Source organism: Brassica rapa, chromosome A01, assembly GCF_000309985.2.
Source record: "Brassica rapa cultivar Chiifu-401-42 chromosome A01, CAAS_Brap_v3.01, whole genome shotgun sequence".
Taxonomy (NCBI): Eukaryota; Viridiplantae; Streptophyta; class Magnoliopsida; order Brassicales; family Brassicaceae; genus Brassica; species Brassica rapa.
The window spans coordinates 20,511,598-20,525,767 of NC_024795.2; the positions used below are offsets into that span (position 1 = coordinate 20,511,598).

A 14,170-nucleotide genomic window follows, 5' to 3' on the forward strand; every position below is an offset into this window, starting at 1 on the left:
TCCCTAAAACATCATCTATTTTGAAATAGAGGACGTATTTTTTACCAATTTTATAAGAAATATTTATTGTTCTATCTATACTACTAAAACGGAAGTACAATTTGGATAAATATTTTAACATTTTAAAAATAAAATAATTTTAAGCAAATTCAAATTGATTTTTCTAATTTTTCTAAAACTGCAATTCTAATAAAATCTTACTATATCATCACAAAAATAAATATGCATTTTCAAAAAATATAAAACTTTATAAATATCTAACAATTCAATAATTTCAAATAATTAATTTACATTAATATTAATTTGACTTATATACACAATAATGTAATATATTATTATATATATTAAATGCATAAAATTATTTAAAATTAAATTAAATAACAAATATAGCTCAATAAAATATATACAATTAATTAATATCTCTATGATTTATCAGTATAGCGAAACATACTGTTGATATTTTTATGATTACATATTTGTATCGATTTATCAGCAAAGAAACATTAGCTCATTTATATTAAAAATTTATTAAAACAAAATTTAATTATTGCAGCACATATTAACAATGTATTGATCCACTTAAATTTTAAAATAAATATGAGACACACCAAATAAACAAATTATTCAATTTTTAATATTTGATTATTATGTGTTTTATTTATATTAAAAATTCATTTGAGTATCGAATATTAAAAACACAAATACAATTTTATATGAAAATATGTTGTTTTATAAAAAAATTAATTATAAATAAACATAATACATATTAAATTTACAAGATTATTTATCAAAAGAAATATTACTTTTTAAAATCATGATATTGCGTTATAAATATTTTTGTAAATTTTCTTTTAAATTAGTCTTCACAAATCTAAAAACATGAATATATAATAAACATCTCTAATTAGTGCTTTAATTGCCTTTTCACAAATTTAACACTGAAATCCAAACTTGCATCTAATAAACTAAAAATTGATATTTATATAATTTATTTTCATCTAATTTCAAAATATATAAATTAAGAAAAATTATATAGAACAGTGATTATGTTTTTTTAGAATTTAAAATAAAAATAAAAATAAATAAATAATGTGCAAAAATTCTAGTAAAATTATGTAAAACTTAAAATACATAAATTATGGATAAAATTATAATTTTAATTAAATAAAATTTGTAAAAAAATAAGCCTGCATTTTAAATGTGGGGGTCAAAGTAAACATGTCAATTAGAGCTGAAGCCCGAACCCGCCCAGCCCTAAATATTATCGGGTTTGGGTTTAGTTTTATAGGCCCAAAAAAAATTGGGCTTTTTGGACTTTGGGTATTTTGGGCTTAAGCCCGTTTGAGCTAAGGGTAGCCCGAATATCTAAAATTTTATATTTTAGCATAAATATTATCGTTTTTGCAATCAAAACCATTATTATTATCGACATATTATTTTAATATTTTTATCCGAACCCTAATGAAGCAAATATAAAAGTTGTTAATGTACTTTATTGTTTGATCATTACAAGTGTCACATTTTAAATTTTGCAAATGTACCATATTCTTTTATGTACAATATATTTTTTTTTAAATACAAAATATGTAACGTTGAACCATGTTTATTATAACTTTTTTTCTCTTATATACTTAATTTTAGTTTATATTTGATTATTTAAATCTTAATAAATTTGGATTGTTTGTAATAAATTTTTAAAGCATACGAAAAAATAAAGCCTTTTTGATAAAGAAGAACAGTTTAAACTCACTTCATATTCAAAAACAACAAAAAATGAAACTGTTTTCTATGAAAATTCACATGTATTAAAACGATGGAAGTGATAATGACAAAATTTTTCAAAAACTCTAAAAAGTCTGAAAATCCCTCTAACCCTATAAGGCCCGGACCAAGCTTTGAATTCTATACCTAAAATATTTCTGGGCTGGACCGTGCCAAACTCAAATATTTAAGGACTTAGCAGGTTTGGACCGGGCCAGCCCGGACCAGCCCGAATTGGCACCCCTAGTCAAAATATAGTTGTTCATTAAAATTAAAAGAAGGACAATGAACTATATGTAAAAAAATAATTCTCATAAATGGTGTAAATGTTAAGAAATGAATATGAATGTATTACTCCCATTAATTCCTTGTCATTATTTAGAGCCTTCGTTTTTGCAACACTTTTTTTTACATAGCTCCAAGAATATTTTCCTTATTAATGGTGATTGTTATACATGAGAATATATATAATATTTTTTTATAAAGAGAAATGAAGTGTTAGCCCTTGAGACATTATGTGCACGAGCCTTTGGTGCAAAAAGCTACTGAAGTTGTACAATCATCTTGCATCGTCTCACACGAGTCTTCACCATCCTCATCTCACAAACAAGCACAACGTCACAAAGAAGCAAAACATAAATTTTGCTTTAACCAGTGGATCTGACTTCAACTCTAAACTAGTGGCTCGCCACATGCTTTGTGTTGCTATTTAATAACGTGTTGCTACTTACCTTGCTTGCTTAATTCTTTATTCATGGACTAACATAGTCCACCATCACTCCAAAACTTAACTTTGAAACCAACTTATTGTCTTCAAGAAACAAGACAGAAAGCAGTACAATGCAAAAATATAATTGAATCATCATATGAAGTAAACTTAAGCAAATACTTGGAATGAACAAAGGTGCAGACCCAAGAATACAAACATTTGGATGAAAACCATAACCAAAGACAAAGAATGTTAACCTATCATGAACAAATCTTTGAAAAAGAAACCAACTATTTTTTTGGATATATATGCATTTGCATTGACTTCACCCAGTTCCAAAACCAAACTCAATAACTGGAATTATTTGCTGTTTTTGAAGAAGTTGAAATCCCATTTACTACTACTACTACTACGTTCAACTGTCACCGTGGGCTTTGCAACCGCTGACATGTCACCTGTCTCGTTTACCTTCTCGCTCGAAGAGCCAGACACAGGTAGAGAAGAAGCAGGCGTCTCACTTGGTGCACTGGACTCGGAAGAAGATGGTAATGCATCCCCGGAACCAGAATCAGTCTCTGGTTGGTTCGCTTGAGTTGAAAGGAGGGATTGTTGTGCGGTTCGAAAAGCATTGTTTCCGTAAACTCTCTTCTCTGGAGCTTCTTTATTCTCAAGACTTTGCACTTCCAAGTCCTTCAATGATTCCATCACCGCTCTCATAAGCATCTGAAATGAAGTAAATAACATTATTAAATGAATGTCAAAATAAGAACAAGAGACATATTAGTTAGAATTAATATGTCTGCTTTTTGATCGATCTCACCCTTTCTTCTTCCTCTGCATTAGATGGGATGTCCTCCAAGTGATATTCTACATCTTCATCGCCGTTTAACAAATCAAAGCTTATCATATCAGGAGATGATGAACTGTCACGACCATCATGATTCTCTTTTTCCTGTTTACAAAGAATATTAGATGGCCACTATGATACATCTGTCTCTACTTTTCTTTTGTTGATCAAAGTTAACATGGTGAGTAGTAGCAAACTAGCAACCAATAAAAAACAACACAAGAAAAGCAAATAAGAAAAAAGGAAGAGAGTGTTTCAAAGAAAAAAGAAAGAAAGAGAAACTGATCTAATACCTTAGTTTCTGATGCAGAACCGCTAGATGTAACATTCGAAGGAACCTGATGAAAGTAATATACAAACCCCATCAGAACTGTCTTAGTGGGCATTAGCAATTTTAGAAAAGCTCAGATTAGTCAGAGAATTACTGACATCTGTGCGACTCATCGGTCTTTTTGTACGGACTTCATTAATTGCGTCAGAGATGCTGCTACTCGAGGCTAAACCTGAATAGTAGACAAAAAGATGCGTTTGAGCTCAAAATATCAGAAACTCAAGAGTATGTATGACTCACTTTTCTGCATTGAGGATTCTGGAATAGTTGTGTCATGCATACTACTCCAACCGCCCTGAACATAAAAAAAAAGAATAGACATCAATATTCTGATTAGAGAAGAAAAATAAAATAAAATAAAATAAAACAGTCATAGGATGCGCCATGGTTGGTTGCATTACCTTTGCAAAGTAATCATCCAATGGGTCATATAATGTTGGCCCCACCACCTCTGGAGGTTGAAGGACGTTATGGAAAAATATATTTATCGAATCAATGAAGAACTGAGGCCTTGGTGAGTTATGGTCTCCCTCAAACTTTACTATATTTTTGTCTCCCTACAAATAATCATACAAAGCCAGAGATGTTTATGGCAAAATCACATAGAAGCTACAGCAGAAGAGAACATATAAGACGAAAGGCTATCAACTTACTACGTAGGCTTCATATATACGATCTGAATGATGAGGGCGGATAAAGTCATCATTTAAGGCATGTCCAAATAAAACTGGAACAAAACTAGATTTTGCCACCTGCAGCAATGGAAGATAAACAAACCAACCAACCAGCATCATGATCATGACAAGCAAAAAATGCTGCTTGTTACAAACATCATAGTTACACACAACCTTGATGGTGTTCAGATCCATTATATCAAACTTGGCTTTTTTCTGAATAGCTCTACGCATAAATTGTATTGCAAATTTCACCTAAATATACAGTGGAAGACAGAAAAAGAATCCGACAAGGAAAATTACTTACAGTGAACTTTGGTAGAGGGAATTTATAAGTATCTACAAGTTCCATCATCAGATCAACCAAATCGGAGAAGGGGCTGTCTAGAATCATTCCTGCAATGGAAGGATCCTCAGCTCCATACATCAAGCTGTAAACAGAGAGGATGATTCAATCAGAGTTTAGCATGCAGGACCACGTGATTGCAAGAGACAGAAGAAGGAACCTAGTAACAGCACCCATCGAACGCCCCCATAACCCAATCAGGGATACATTTCCATCCTGCCGCAAATACTCAACCACAGCCTTCAGATCATCCTTCTGCAACAACTCCCAACAAAATATTTAACAATTATATATTAAAGATCAGAAGAGATAAACAAGGACGAATAAAGAAGCACATTACTTCGTTCCAGCCCAAGGTGACATGTTCCCCGCCAGAGAGACCAGATCCGGAAAAGTCAAGGGTGAAAACTGTGATGTTTGAAAGAAGCAACACAACTGCGGCTTCACTACCATCCGCTCTACATCCACTGAATGACAGAAAATTGCAGTACAATTAACAAATACTAAAAATGAAGTTAAAACATATTCGTGATTCACTGTGTGTGTACCTACCTGTTTCCATGGCAATATATAACACAGGGCAAAGGCTTCCCTTCAGGGAGTTCAACAGGCATGTAATGACTACACTGGAGAACATCTCCTCTGCTGTTTTTAACCTGCTATGCCATTCGATTTAATTAACAAGTAAAGAAAACAATTTTAAATAGCTAATGGAAACACTTTTGACTACTTCCATATGCTACTTATAGGAACAGAAACTATATAGAGACACCTTACTTGAATAAATGAGATTTGACTTTGCAAGAAGAACAACTATAGGGACCTACCTACCTAAATCCCATTTATTACAAGAAACAAATGAAGAAAGGATTGGTTACCTCTAAATCTTTCCTGTGATACCATCTGCCTTTCATCATGAAATCCTTTTCCAAGAGATCATGTTCAGGGTCGTACTCAGCTCTGCATCACACACACACACAAAAAGGTCAAAATATAACTAAACTGACAATTTATTGATGAAGTGTTTGTAATCTCTTTATCTCCAACCTAGTAAACAGTGAACATGGACACGTTCTTGAAGATTTAGAATTAGGACCCAGTAGAATCTGAATAGTAGTAACTAACTCTTCTCACAGAGAGAGAGAGAGAGAGAGAGATCACGTGTGTGACAAAAGAACAAAATAAAAAAAAATGATTCTTGTAATGAGAAGAAGAAGGTCAATTAAAGTAGTTTTGTCAGGGAATCTCAAATTCAGAAGAAACCCAATTCCTAAAACGATTGAATCTCGAAATGGAAATCGAAAGACAAAAACTTTCAAAATCAAATCGTAATTGAAGGAGAGAGGAACCTTGGAGGTCGAATGATGAAGTTGACAAACTGCTCCATCTCGAGGAATCGAATCGAATCACTCTTTTCTCATATGCGTTCTCTCGATTGGCAATTCGAAGAAACCCGAAACGAGATAAATTCGATTAATTTAAATCCACAATTTCGCCTGAAGAAACCCTAATTGAAAGAGACGAAGATGCTTTAGTACGGATTTTGTTCTTGTTATATTGTGTTATTGTTGAGGCTCGACTCTTGTTTGTTTTTCCTTTTTTCAATTTTCTGTTAACATATTTTATTTTTAAAATATTTAAACTCTTTCAAATCCACTCCTTCGATATACCCCGGAAAAAAATAATGGGCAAATCTCTAAAATAGCACATTTCTAAGTTTATATCACAAAAATAACATTCAAAAACTAAAATTACCAAAATAACATTTTATCTTTTGAAAAATTTAAATTTTTTTATTTTTCAAAATTTGAAATCTTATCCCCAAAACCTCACTTCTCAACTCTAAACCCTAAAACCTAAGCTCTAAACCCTAAACTTTAAATTATAAACCCTAAACCCTACTCCTTCAGTGCTATTTTTGTGACTTTTGATCTTAAGTGCTAGTTTGAGAACAAAAACTTGATTTAGTGCTATTTTAATCTTTTTCTCAAAAATAATCGTTGGAAAAAAGGTAAATAAAATCTAATAAAATTTTTACATCTGTTTTTAAAATACGTTATTTATTTTTATTCCATACTAGATTTGTTACTAATTTTCTTACAGTAGATTGCTATATATTACATTTACTTTAGTCAAATGATTCAACAATATTATCTTCTGCTTAATTATTCATTTAACTATAATAATACTAATATAATATGGGGAAAAAAAGCAGTTGTTCAAAAAAAGAAGAAGCAGATTTGATCCAACAATCAGAGGTTTCACATCATGATCATTAAAAAAAACTTTATTTAGTCACGGTAATAACTCTAACAACCAAACAAAATTACTCATGATCTATATTTTAACAGAAAATCTCTGAACAATTCCAATGATAAATTTTGATGGAAATACCATGGCATTAAAAAAATAATAATAAAAAATTGAAAAAGTGAGTAAAATGAGGTTCTTAAATGGAAGACTTTTAAGAACTTTTTTAGAACTTCATTCAACACATGTCAATTTACTGATTTAATTTTTAGTTGAAAACTTTATTTTTTATTTATCTATCTTATTAAAACAGAAACATTACAACATTTTTTAGGTAAATTTTAAAATTGGATATCACATTATTATTCTTAGTGTAACCTTACATTTAAATATTTCCTTAATCAGTTCAATATCAACCAATTATCATTTAACTCCACCATATCTCCATTTAAATCCACCGTAAGATCTATATTATTATATGTTCACATTATACATCTATTATTTCGTCACATTATGCATCTATTAAAAAAACATCTATTAAAAATATCTATTTTATTGTCACATTAGCTTTAATGTGAAACGTTAACATATATACATATAAATCACAGTGTCATACTTATATTATATCATATTACAATATATCACAAACCCTCTCTTTACATTGGTCCATATCACATTGATGGAAGCAACATTGAGTAGTTATTATATTATAAAAAACTTCATATTGCCGTATATCTAAATCATTGTTTGTCATTATTTTTAAAAAACTGTCTATGGTCTGTATCACATTGATGGGTTAGCAACATTGAGTAGTCATTATATTTTTAAAAACTTCATATGATCGTATAATTTAAATTTAAATCTCCGGATTTGATTTTAATGTACACTAAATATAATATATCCCCGTATATTCTTATTTCAATAACAGAAACATCAGTTTATACTTACAAAAAACGTTTATAACAAAACCCCTTCTCCAAGTTGTGCATTATATGCCTAAAATCTCGGTAACAATCAAATATGGAGATTTAAAATTCTCCGTCAAAATCGATTTGCCAGATTTTAAAATCATTAATATGGAAAACCCCCTTCTCCAAGTTTATTCCACTATACCTAAAATCTCGGTTTCAATAAAATCATGAGATTTTGTATTTATTATACCTAACTTAAGAGGTTAGCGAATATTCATTACCTCCCACTAAAATGTTTATGTCTGTAGAAAAAATAAAGCAAAAAAAAGAAAAATAAAGGGTAACCGTTTTTATTCTTTCTTTTCCTGGACAACTGTTGTTACTAATGGGCTTATTGTTTTGATATGGACATGTGCATTTACAATAAAATTTTAGTTTATGGATCATAATAGTTAGATTGCCATTAAATATAAAACAAAAACAATTTTATTATTGCACTTAATTTTTTAACCAAACACATTGTTATTCTTTATTTATTGGAATTCTTGCATACACATTGAAAATACTATTCTATTAATAAAAACAAATTAAAACAATATTTTTTCCGATTAGTACACTTTATTTAAATTACTTGACCAAATAAAAATTGTTATATCTTTAAACATTTATATATCCGCATGGGATTAATCTATTAATTATTTTTTTAAAAATATACGCATTTGTTTGTTTATCTATCTTATTATTACAATTATTTTATTAGAATTATAATGAAGACTTCAGGGATGTTTGGTTAATATTAGATTAGTATTTTCACCTTATGTTTATGTTTATAATACATATATAGATATGTTAATCCAAATCGTATTGGTTACTATTAGGTTAGTGTTTCACAGTACATCTATAATACACAGTTTTTTTGATCCAAATCGTACTTAATATTATGTTAGTGTTTTCACTGCAAGGTTATATCTCTAATACACCGATGAAAAACTACTAATACAAAACACAGTTTTAATATTGTTCTTTAAACAAAAAAAAGGAATTGAACAAACTCGAAATGTATTAAAAAAAAAATAAAACTCGCGCGGTCGCGCGGATCATGATCTAGTAATATATTAAAATATTAATATTTTTTGTTTAGAAACTCCAAAAAAAATTTCATGGAGGGGGTTGTTTTACGCCGGGTGATAGTTAATCATTTCAACTCTGAATAACACGTATGACAGTTTTATGAACTAACATCTTCATAAACTATTTTAAAATACCATATTAGTTAAATAATATAAGGTTGTACAATGTATAGTTTTTGATATTAAGATAGGAAAATATTTTGGGCAATTCTCCTAAATACACCATTTACAAATTTTGGTCACAAAAATAGACCATAAGGAGGAAAATGACCAAAATGTATTATTTAATAGGTAAAATTACACTAATACTCCAGATATAAAAAAAAATTAAAAAAAATAAAAAATTGAAAAAATAAAAAAATAAAAAATAGTTTTAGATTATATGTTTTCAAAATCAAACTTTTTTCTAAATTTTTTTCGAATTTTTTTTTTCAAATTTTTATTTATTTTTCATATCAAATTTTATTTTTGTAATTCGAAAATACTTTTTGAAACTATTTTTATAATTTTTATTTTCAAAATTTTAATATTTATTTTTTATTTTATAAAATTTTAAACCTTAATCCCAAATCTCCACCGCTTAACTCTAAACCCTAAGGTTTGGATTAGTTAATCCTAGGGGTATAAATGTATATTTACCTCTTTAATGAAACATTTTGGTCATTTTTCTCCTTGTAGTCTTTTTTAGTTCTATCCTAGGGTATTTCTCAAATATTTTTTTCCAATAATTTTGAAAATTTTAATTTCCAAAACTTGTGAACTCATTAATACCTTGAAAATATAAGTTAAATATGGATTTTGTTGTTTGTTGCTTGCAAGTTTGCAAAAACCTGTTGACTGACAATTTCATATTTTCTAGGTGGAAATACAGTACAATCTCGTGATCTATTATAAATTTTTGCTTGGCGATTTTCAAGTCGAATTTGATGTGTTAATCAAATCATACTTGATTATGTTCTTCATGTTTCTTATCCTTTTCGAGTTGGTTTGATTTAATAAAGTTTCGTTTTCTCTCTTTTCTCCTCTATGTTTCAAATCAAATCCCATTTGATACTCAAGGTATGTTACTCTAGCTGGTTATGCTCAGACTTTATTCTCGAGATGGAATCAATCTTTGTAGTTATACTGACATATGCAAAGTCTCCAAATCAGTTTAAGAAATGAGCTGTTGGTTTTATTTTCATGGTTTTATATAGATTCAGCAGAATCGAAATTTTCTTTGAAAACGTTTTGATAAAATATATGTTATGAGCCATTGAAAACTGATCGTTGTTCTTTAATACCGTCTACCGGCGACCAGTGATTTGAGCTTGTTGATATCGATGGCGATAGAGAGGAGGAAGAATGCAAGTGGTAGCGGGTTACGCCAGCACAAAATCTTCGCTAGAAGAGTTTCGTGGAGGAGGCTGCGGAGGAGAAGCATAGCGGTGGGCCGAAGATCGAGAGTCCTGCATGTTTGGCGCGTATTTTCAGCCTCTTTAGAAGCTGCACGTGAACACATAAAGATAACTCTTTTGATTGGGATTTAAATTTTGTTGTCTTGTTGGGTTTGAAATGTTAAACCGATTTTCACTTGTATTTATACTTATCCATTGGGCTTTATCAACGAAGTTGTTGGGTTGACAAAAAAAAAATAAGTTTTTTTTAAACTTTAAAATAAACAAGTTGATAATGAATTCTTGGAAAATGAGAAAGTTTGGCATTTTAGGACCGTACAAAATTGTGCATAGAGTGTATGGATCGGATCAGGCTTGGACCAATGTTAAGCCTATGAAAATGTATTTGACTTTCGGTTTGCTAAACTGAGGGGAGAAATTTCCAAAACAACTAAAACTAATAAAAATCTATCTATTTTATTAAAAGAAAAGTACAAATAAGAAATAATCCTAAAACTTACAATTTATTTACAATGCAATGCCACTGAATTAATTTTTTAACCTACCTTAAATATTTATGTGTCTTTTTTCTGTTCATTAATGCATTTTCCTAAATCAAATTTTAACCCAAAAAATAATACGGCAACAATCAGTTAACAAAATGAAATTGACATTGCTCTTATACGGATATTACTTTCCACACTTTCAAATGTTCAGTCTACTGTTATGGATGTACATAACTTTCTTAAGTCATTGATATACGTAACTTTCAAATTGACATAGCTTTCTTTTAATATAAGCCACAACAATTTATCTTTTTTGTTCTTCTTCACCTATAGCTAGCTGATGGAACTTGTATACAGAGCAATGGAAGATTTAAGTTAGTTATTTTTTTTATCCTTTCTAAACAAACAAAATCAATATATTCAAAATCCAAACAAAGTAGACAAATTAATATATTCATACATATATATTATTAATTTTTATATTAGATACAAACCAACATATTCATATGTATATATATATATATATATATATTTATTTTTGTATTAAATTCAAACCAACTATACAAATCAATATGTACATTCATGCGTATATATTAATTTAGTTATTTTTTACCCCAATTTTTTCGTAGCCTTTCTAAATAAAAAAATCAATATATGAAAATCCAAACTATAATATATTTCTTAGTCCCTCCATACGTATATATCAATGCGGAATCTTTATTATAACATTAAGATTTAGAAACTAAAACACACAAAAACAATTATAATGTTACCTATTACTAAATCACATGATTTGTTTCCAAACTCATTTTTTCCCTCGACATGTATAAAATCAATCCAAAAAATCTACACCTTCTGTATATCGATAAATTAGTTCCAAAAATATCTATATTGAATACTATGAATAATTAGCATCCACACTATTGCCTAAATTTGTGCTAACCAATATATTTTATACAAAATTTACGTGATTTTCCTTGCAAAGCTGTTGAAATATATTTTCTACTCTAGTGTTTTTTTTGGTAAAAAATGTTAAGATTTCATTACCAGTTTTAAGTTTTTTTACAGACTTGACAAAGATAACTAGTAGCAGACTTGCAAAATAAAACTAACAGAAACTCAAACCTAAGGAAACAAATGAAATGACTCAAGCACATACGCAGTACACGAAGGATACATCGGAGAGGAACCGTCACTTGCCACAGAATCGACCCGCAGTTATAGCGAGAGCTGGACCCGGAAGAGTTTGGCATACCCGGTGACCAGTTCTTTATGATCGGGTTGTCAAAAACAGCTCGCTAAGCCCTCCCAGTCAGCAGACTTCATATCCCTATTATATATAGTTTCACTTGATTTACACCAAATAATAAGATAGAGAGAGAAAGAGAGTATTTCAAAAAAACGTTCAACTACAGACACATTAAAAAAATATTTGGTTATTAACTCGACAGAAATACATGTTTTGTTATTAGGTTTTCCGGACAACAATCGGTTTTAAATAGGCTTTGAACTAATGGACCACTAACAATTTAATATTACGAAAATTATTAAATGAAATATACACAAACTTAATCCCATTATTAATTTATTATCTGTTAAATTAAATTTATATTTTTATTTTTATTTTCTTACAAATTATAATCTTTATTTGTTTTATGTTACAAATTTGATAGAAGTTGAACAATCTTTTATTTTCTCATAAATGTTATAACTAATGTATCAGTTTAAATAGCATACTAGCTCATAGTTGTCTATTGCTGGTACTTTTAATTCAGAAAAAAATGTTTTCTATATATCCTAGAAAAAAGTCTAATTATATAAATTTTGGCATTTTTATATGATATCCAATATAGGTGATATATAATTTACTGTAAAACGCAAAAAAAAAAAAAAAATACTCGATGTAGTTCAAAAAATGTTATCTTTCGAATGTTATATTATAAAATTAATGTAATACGATTAAATTTTACAACTACAATATTTAGTACAAATAAAAATAAAAAATGAAAATAAATATATGCGCGGTTACGCGGATCAAGGTCTAGTTATTTTATTAATTGAGAGTATTTTTAACTGGTCCCAAAGACTAAGTAAATTCTAACTTCAACATTTCTCATTGTTTTTTCTTACCTGAATTTTGTTATCTCGTCGGTTTCATCATAAACTAACATTTATTTCAAATAAATTACATGAACTATCAAACTCAAGCCGAAATCAATTTTGACTGAAATAATGTTGGTCAAACATGCTAAATCAAATGCCACACGTAGACTTTCCGTTGATTCAAATACAACATATTTAATTTATTTTTAAAAAACATATTTAATTTATGCTGAGTCAGCTACCACATATAATTTTTTCTTCAAAATTTACTCAAAAATTCAAAAATATACCGATTTTTTAAAAAATAATCTAAAATCCGAGAAAACCAAAAACAATCCAACATAAAACCAAAACCCTAAAAATATAGTCAAAATCCCAAGCAAAAAACAACAAGTATCTAAAAACTCAAAAATATACTCGAAACTCCAAGAAATCTATAAATACCATATATATATATATATATATATATTAATAACCAGAAAATTTAAATATATTATATACCAAAACATATCCAAAACTCCAAATTTACTAGAAAACTCATGAAGACAAAAAAAAATTCACGAGATTCTAAATATATATTTTGATACCAAAAGATAAGTGGAGTACATTAGATTATTCATGTATTTGATTGAATAAATAGTCATATGTGAACCCGGATCATGTACTCTCAGAATTTTTGTTTTCTCAGATTTATATTTTAAAAAAAAATTGGAACATTTTTGGATCTTTGGGTAAATTTTGAAAAAATATTACATGTGGTAGTTGACTCGGTAGATATTAGACATGTGGCACTTGACTCAACATAAAGCGTATATATATATGGTGTCTGGCTCAGCATAGTTGACCAATATTATTTCAGCCAAAGTTGATTTCGTCTTGAGTTTAATAATTTAGGTAGTTTATCTGAAATAAATGTTAGTTTAGGATGAAATCAGCAGGGTAACAAAGTTTAGGTATAAAAAGGTACGACTGAAAATTGTTGAGGTTGGAATGAACCCTTTTCCCTATTTTTATATACTGATAAAAAGTTATCATTTGTTCCACTAGAACACAAGTCACATATAGTTCCAGTTTTCAAAGATTTCAAGGCAATAGTGGAAAATCGCTTCAACAAGAAAATCAAAACGATATATTCAGATAACGGAGGAGAATTCGTGTATCTTGGTGAATTCCTTTTTCGGAAAATGGGATCTCTCATATAATCTCTCCACCACACACACCGAAAC

General features: G+C 29.1%; 1 protein-coding gene and 1 long non-coding RNA gene across 2 annotated transcripts; one reads left to right on the forward strand and one right to left on the reverse strand.

Moving 5' to 3' along the window:
• Window positions 1-2,595: 2,595 nt before the first annotated feature.
• Window positions 2,596-6,279, reverse strand: LOC103833638. The gene is made up of 14 exons (XM_009109714.3): window positions 6,018-6,279; window positions 5,547-5,628; window positions 5,221-5,324; window positions 5,009-5,135; window positions 4,829-4,923; window positions 4,630-4,753; window positions 4,497-4,577; window positions 4,302-4,400; window positions 4,050-4,205; window positions 3,889-3,943; window positions 3,747-3,820; window positions 3,611-3,655; window positions 3,291-3,422; window positions 2,596-3,193 (listed from the first exon to the last, which is right to left on the reverse strand). The coding sequence occupies exons 1-14, from the start codon at window positions 6,053-6,055 to the stop codon at window positions 2,831-2,833; spliced, it is 1,575 nt and encodes a 524-aa protein (XP_009107962.1). The 5' UTR covers window positions 6,056-6,279; the 3' UTR covers window positions 2,596-2,830.
• Window positions 6,280-9,410: 3,131 nt separating this feature from the next.
• Window positions 9,411-12,951, forward strand: LOC117129271. The gene is made up of 2 exons (XR_004452931.1): window positions 9,411-10,018; window positions 10,260-12,951. It is a non-coding gene; the product is annotated as an uncharacterized LOC117129271 (long non-coding RNA).
• Window positions 12,952-14,170: the final 1,219 nt, after the last annotated feature.

What these genes read in the sequence shown, in the direction of transcription:
- LOC103833638 (XM_009109714.3), bottom strand. Translation starts at nt 6,055, where the DNA reads ATGGAGCAGTTTGTCAACTTCATCATTCGACCTCCAAG. An exon ending in AGAATCCTCAATGCAGAAAA is followed by an intron (nt 3,821 to 3,888) that starts GTGAGTCATACA and finishes TCTACTATTCAG; the next exon opens with GTTTAGCCTCGAGTAGCAGC. An exon ending in ATGCAGAGGAAGAAGAAAGG is followed by an intron (nt 3,194 to 3,290) that starts GTGAGATCGATC and finishes ACTTCATTTCAG; the next exon opens with ATGCTTATGAGAGCGGTGAT.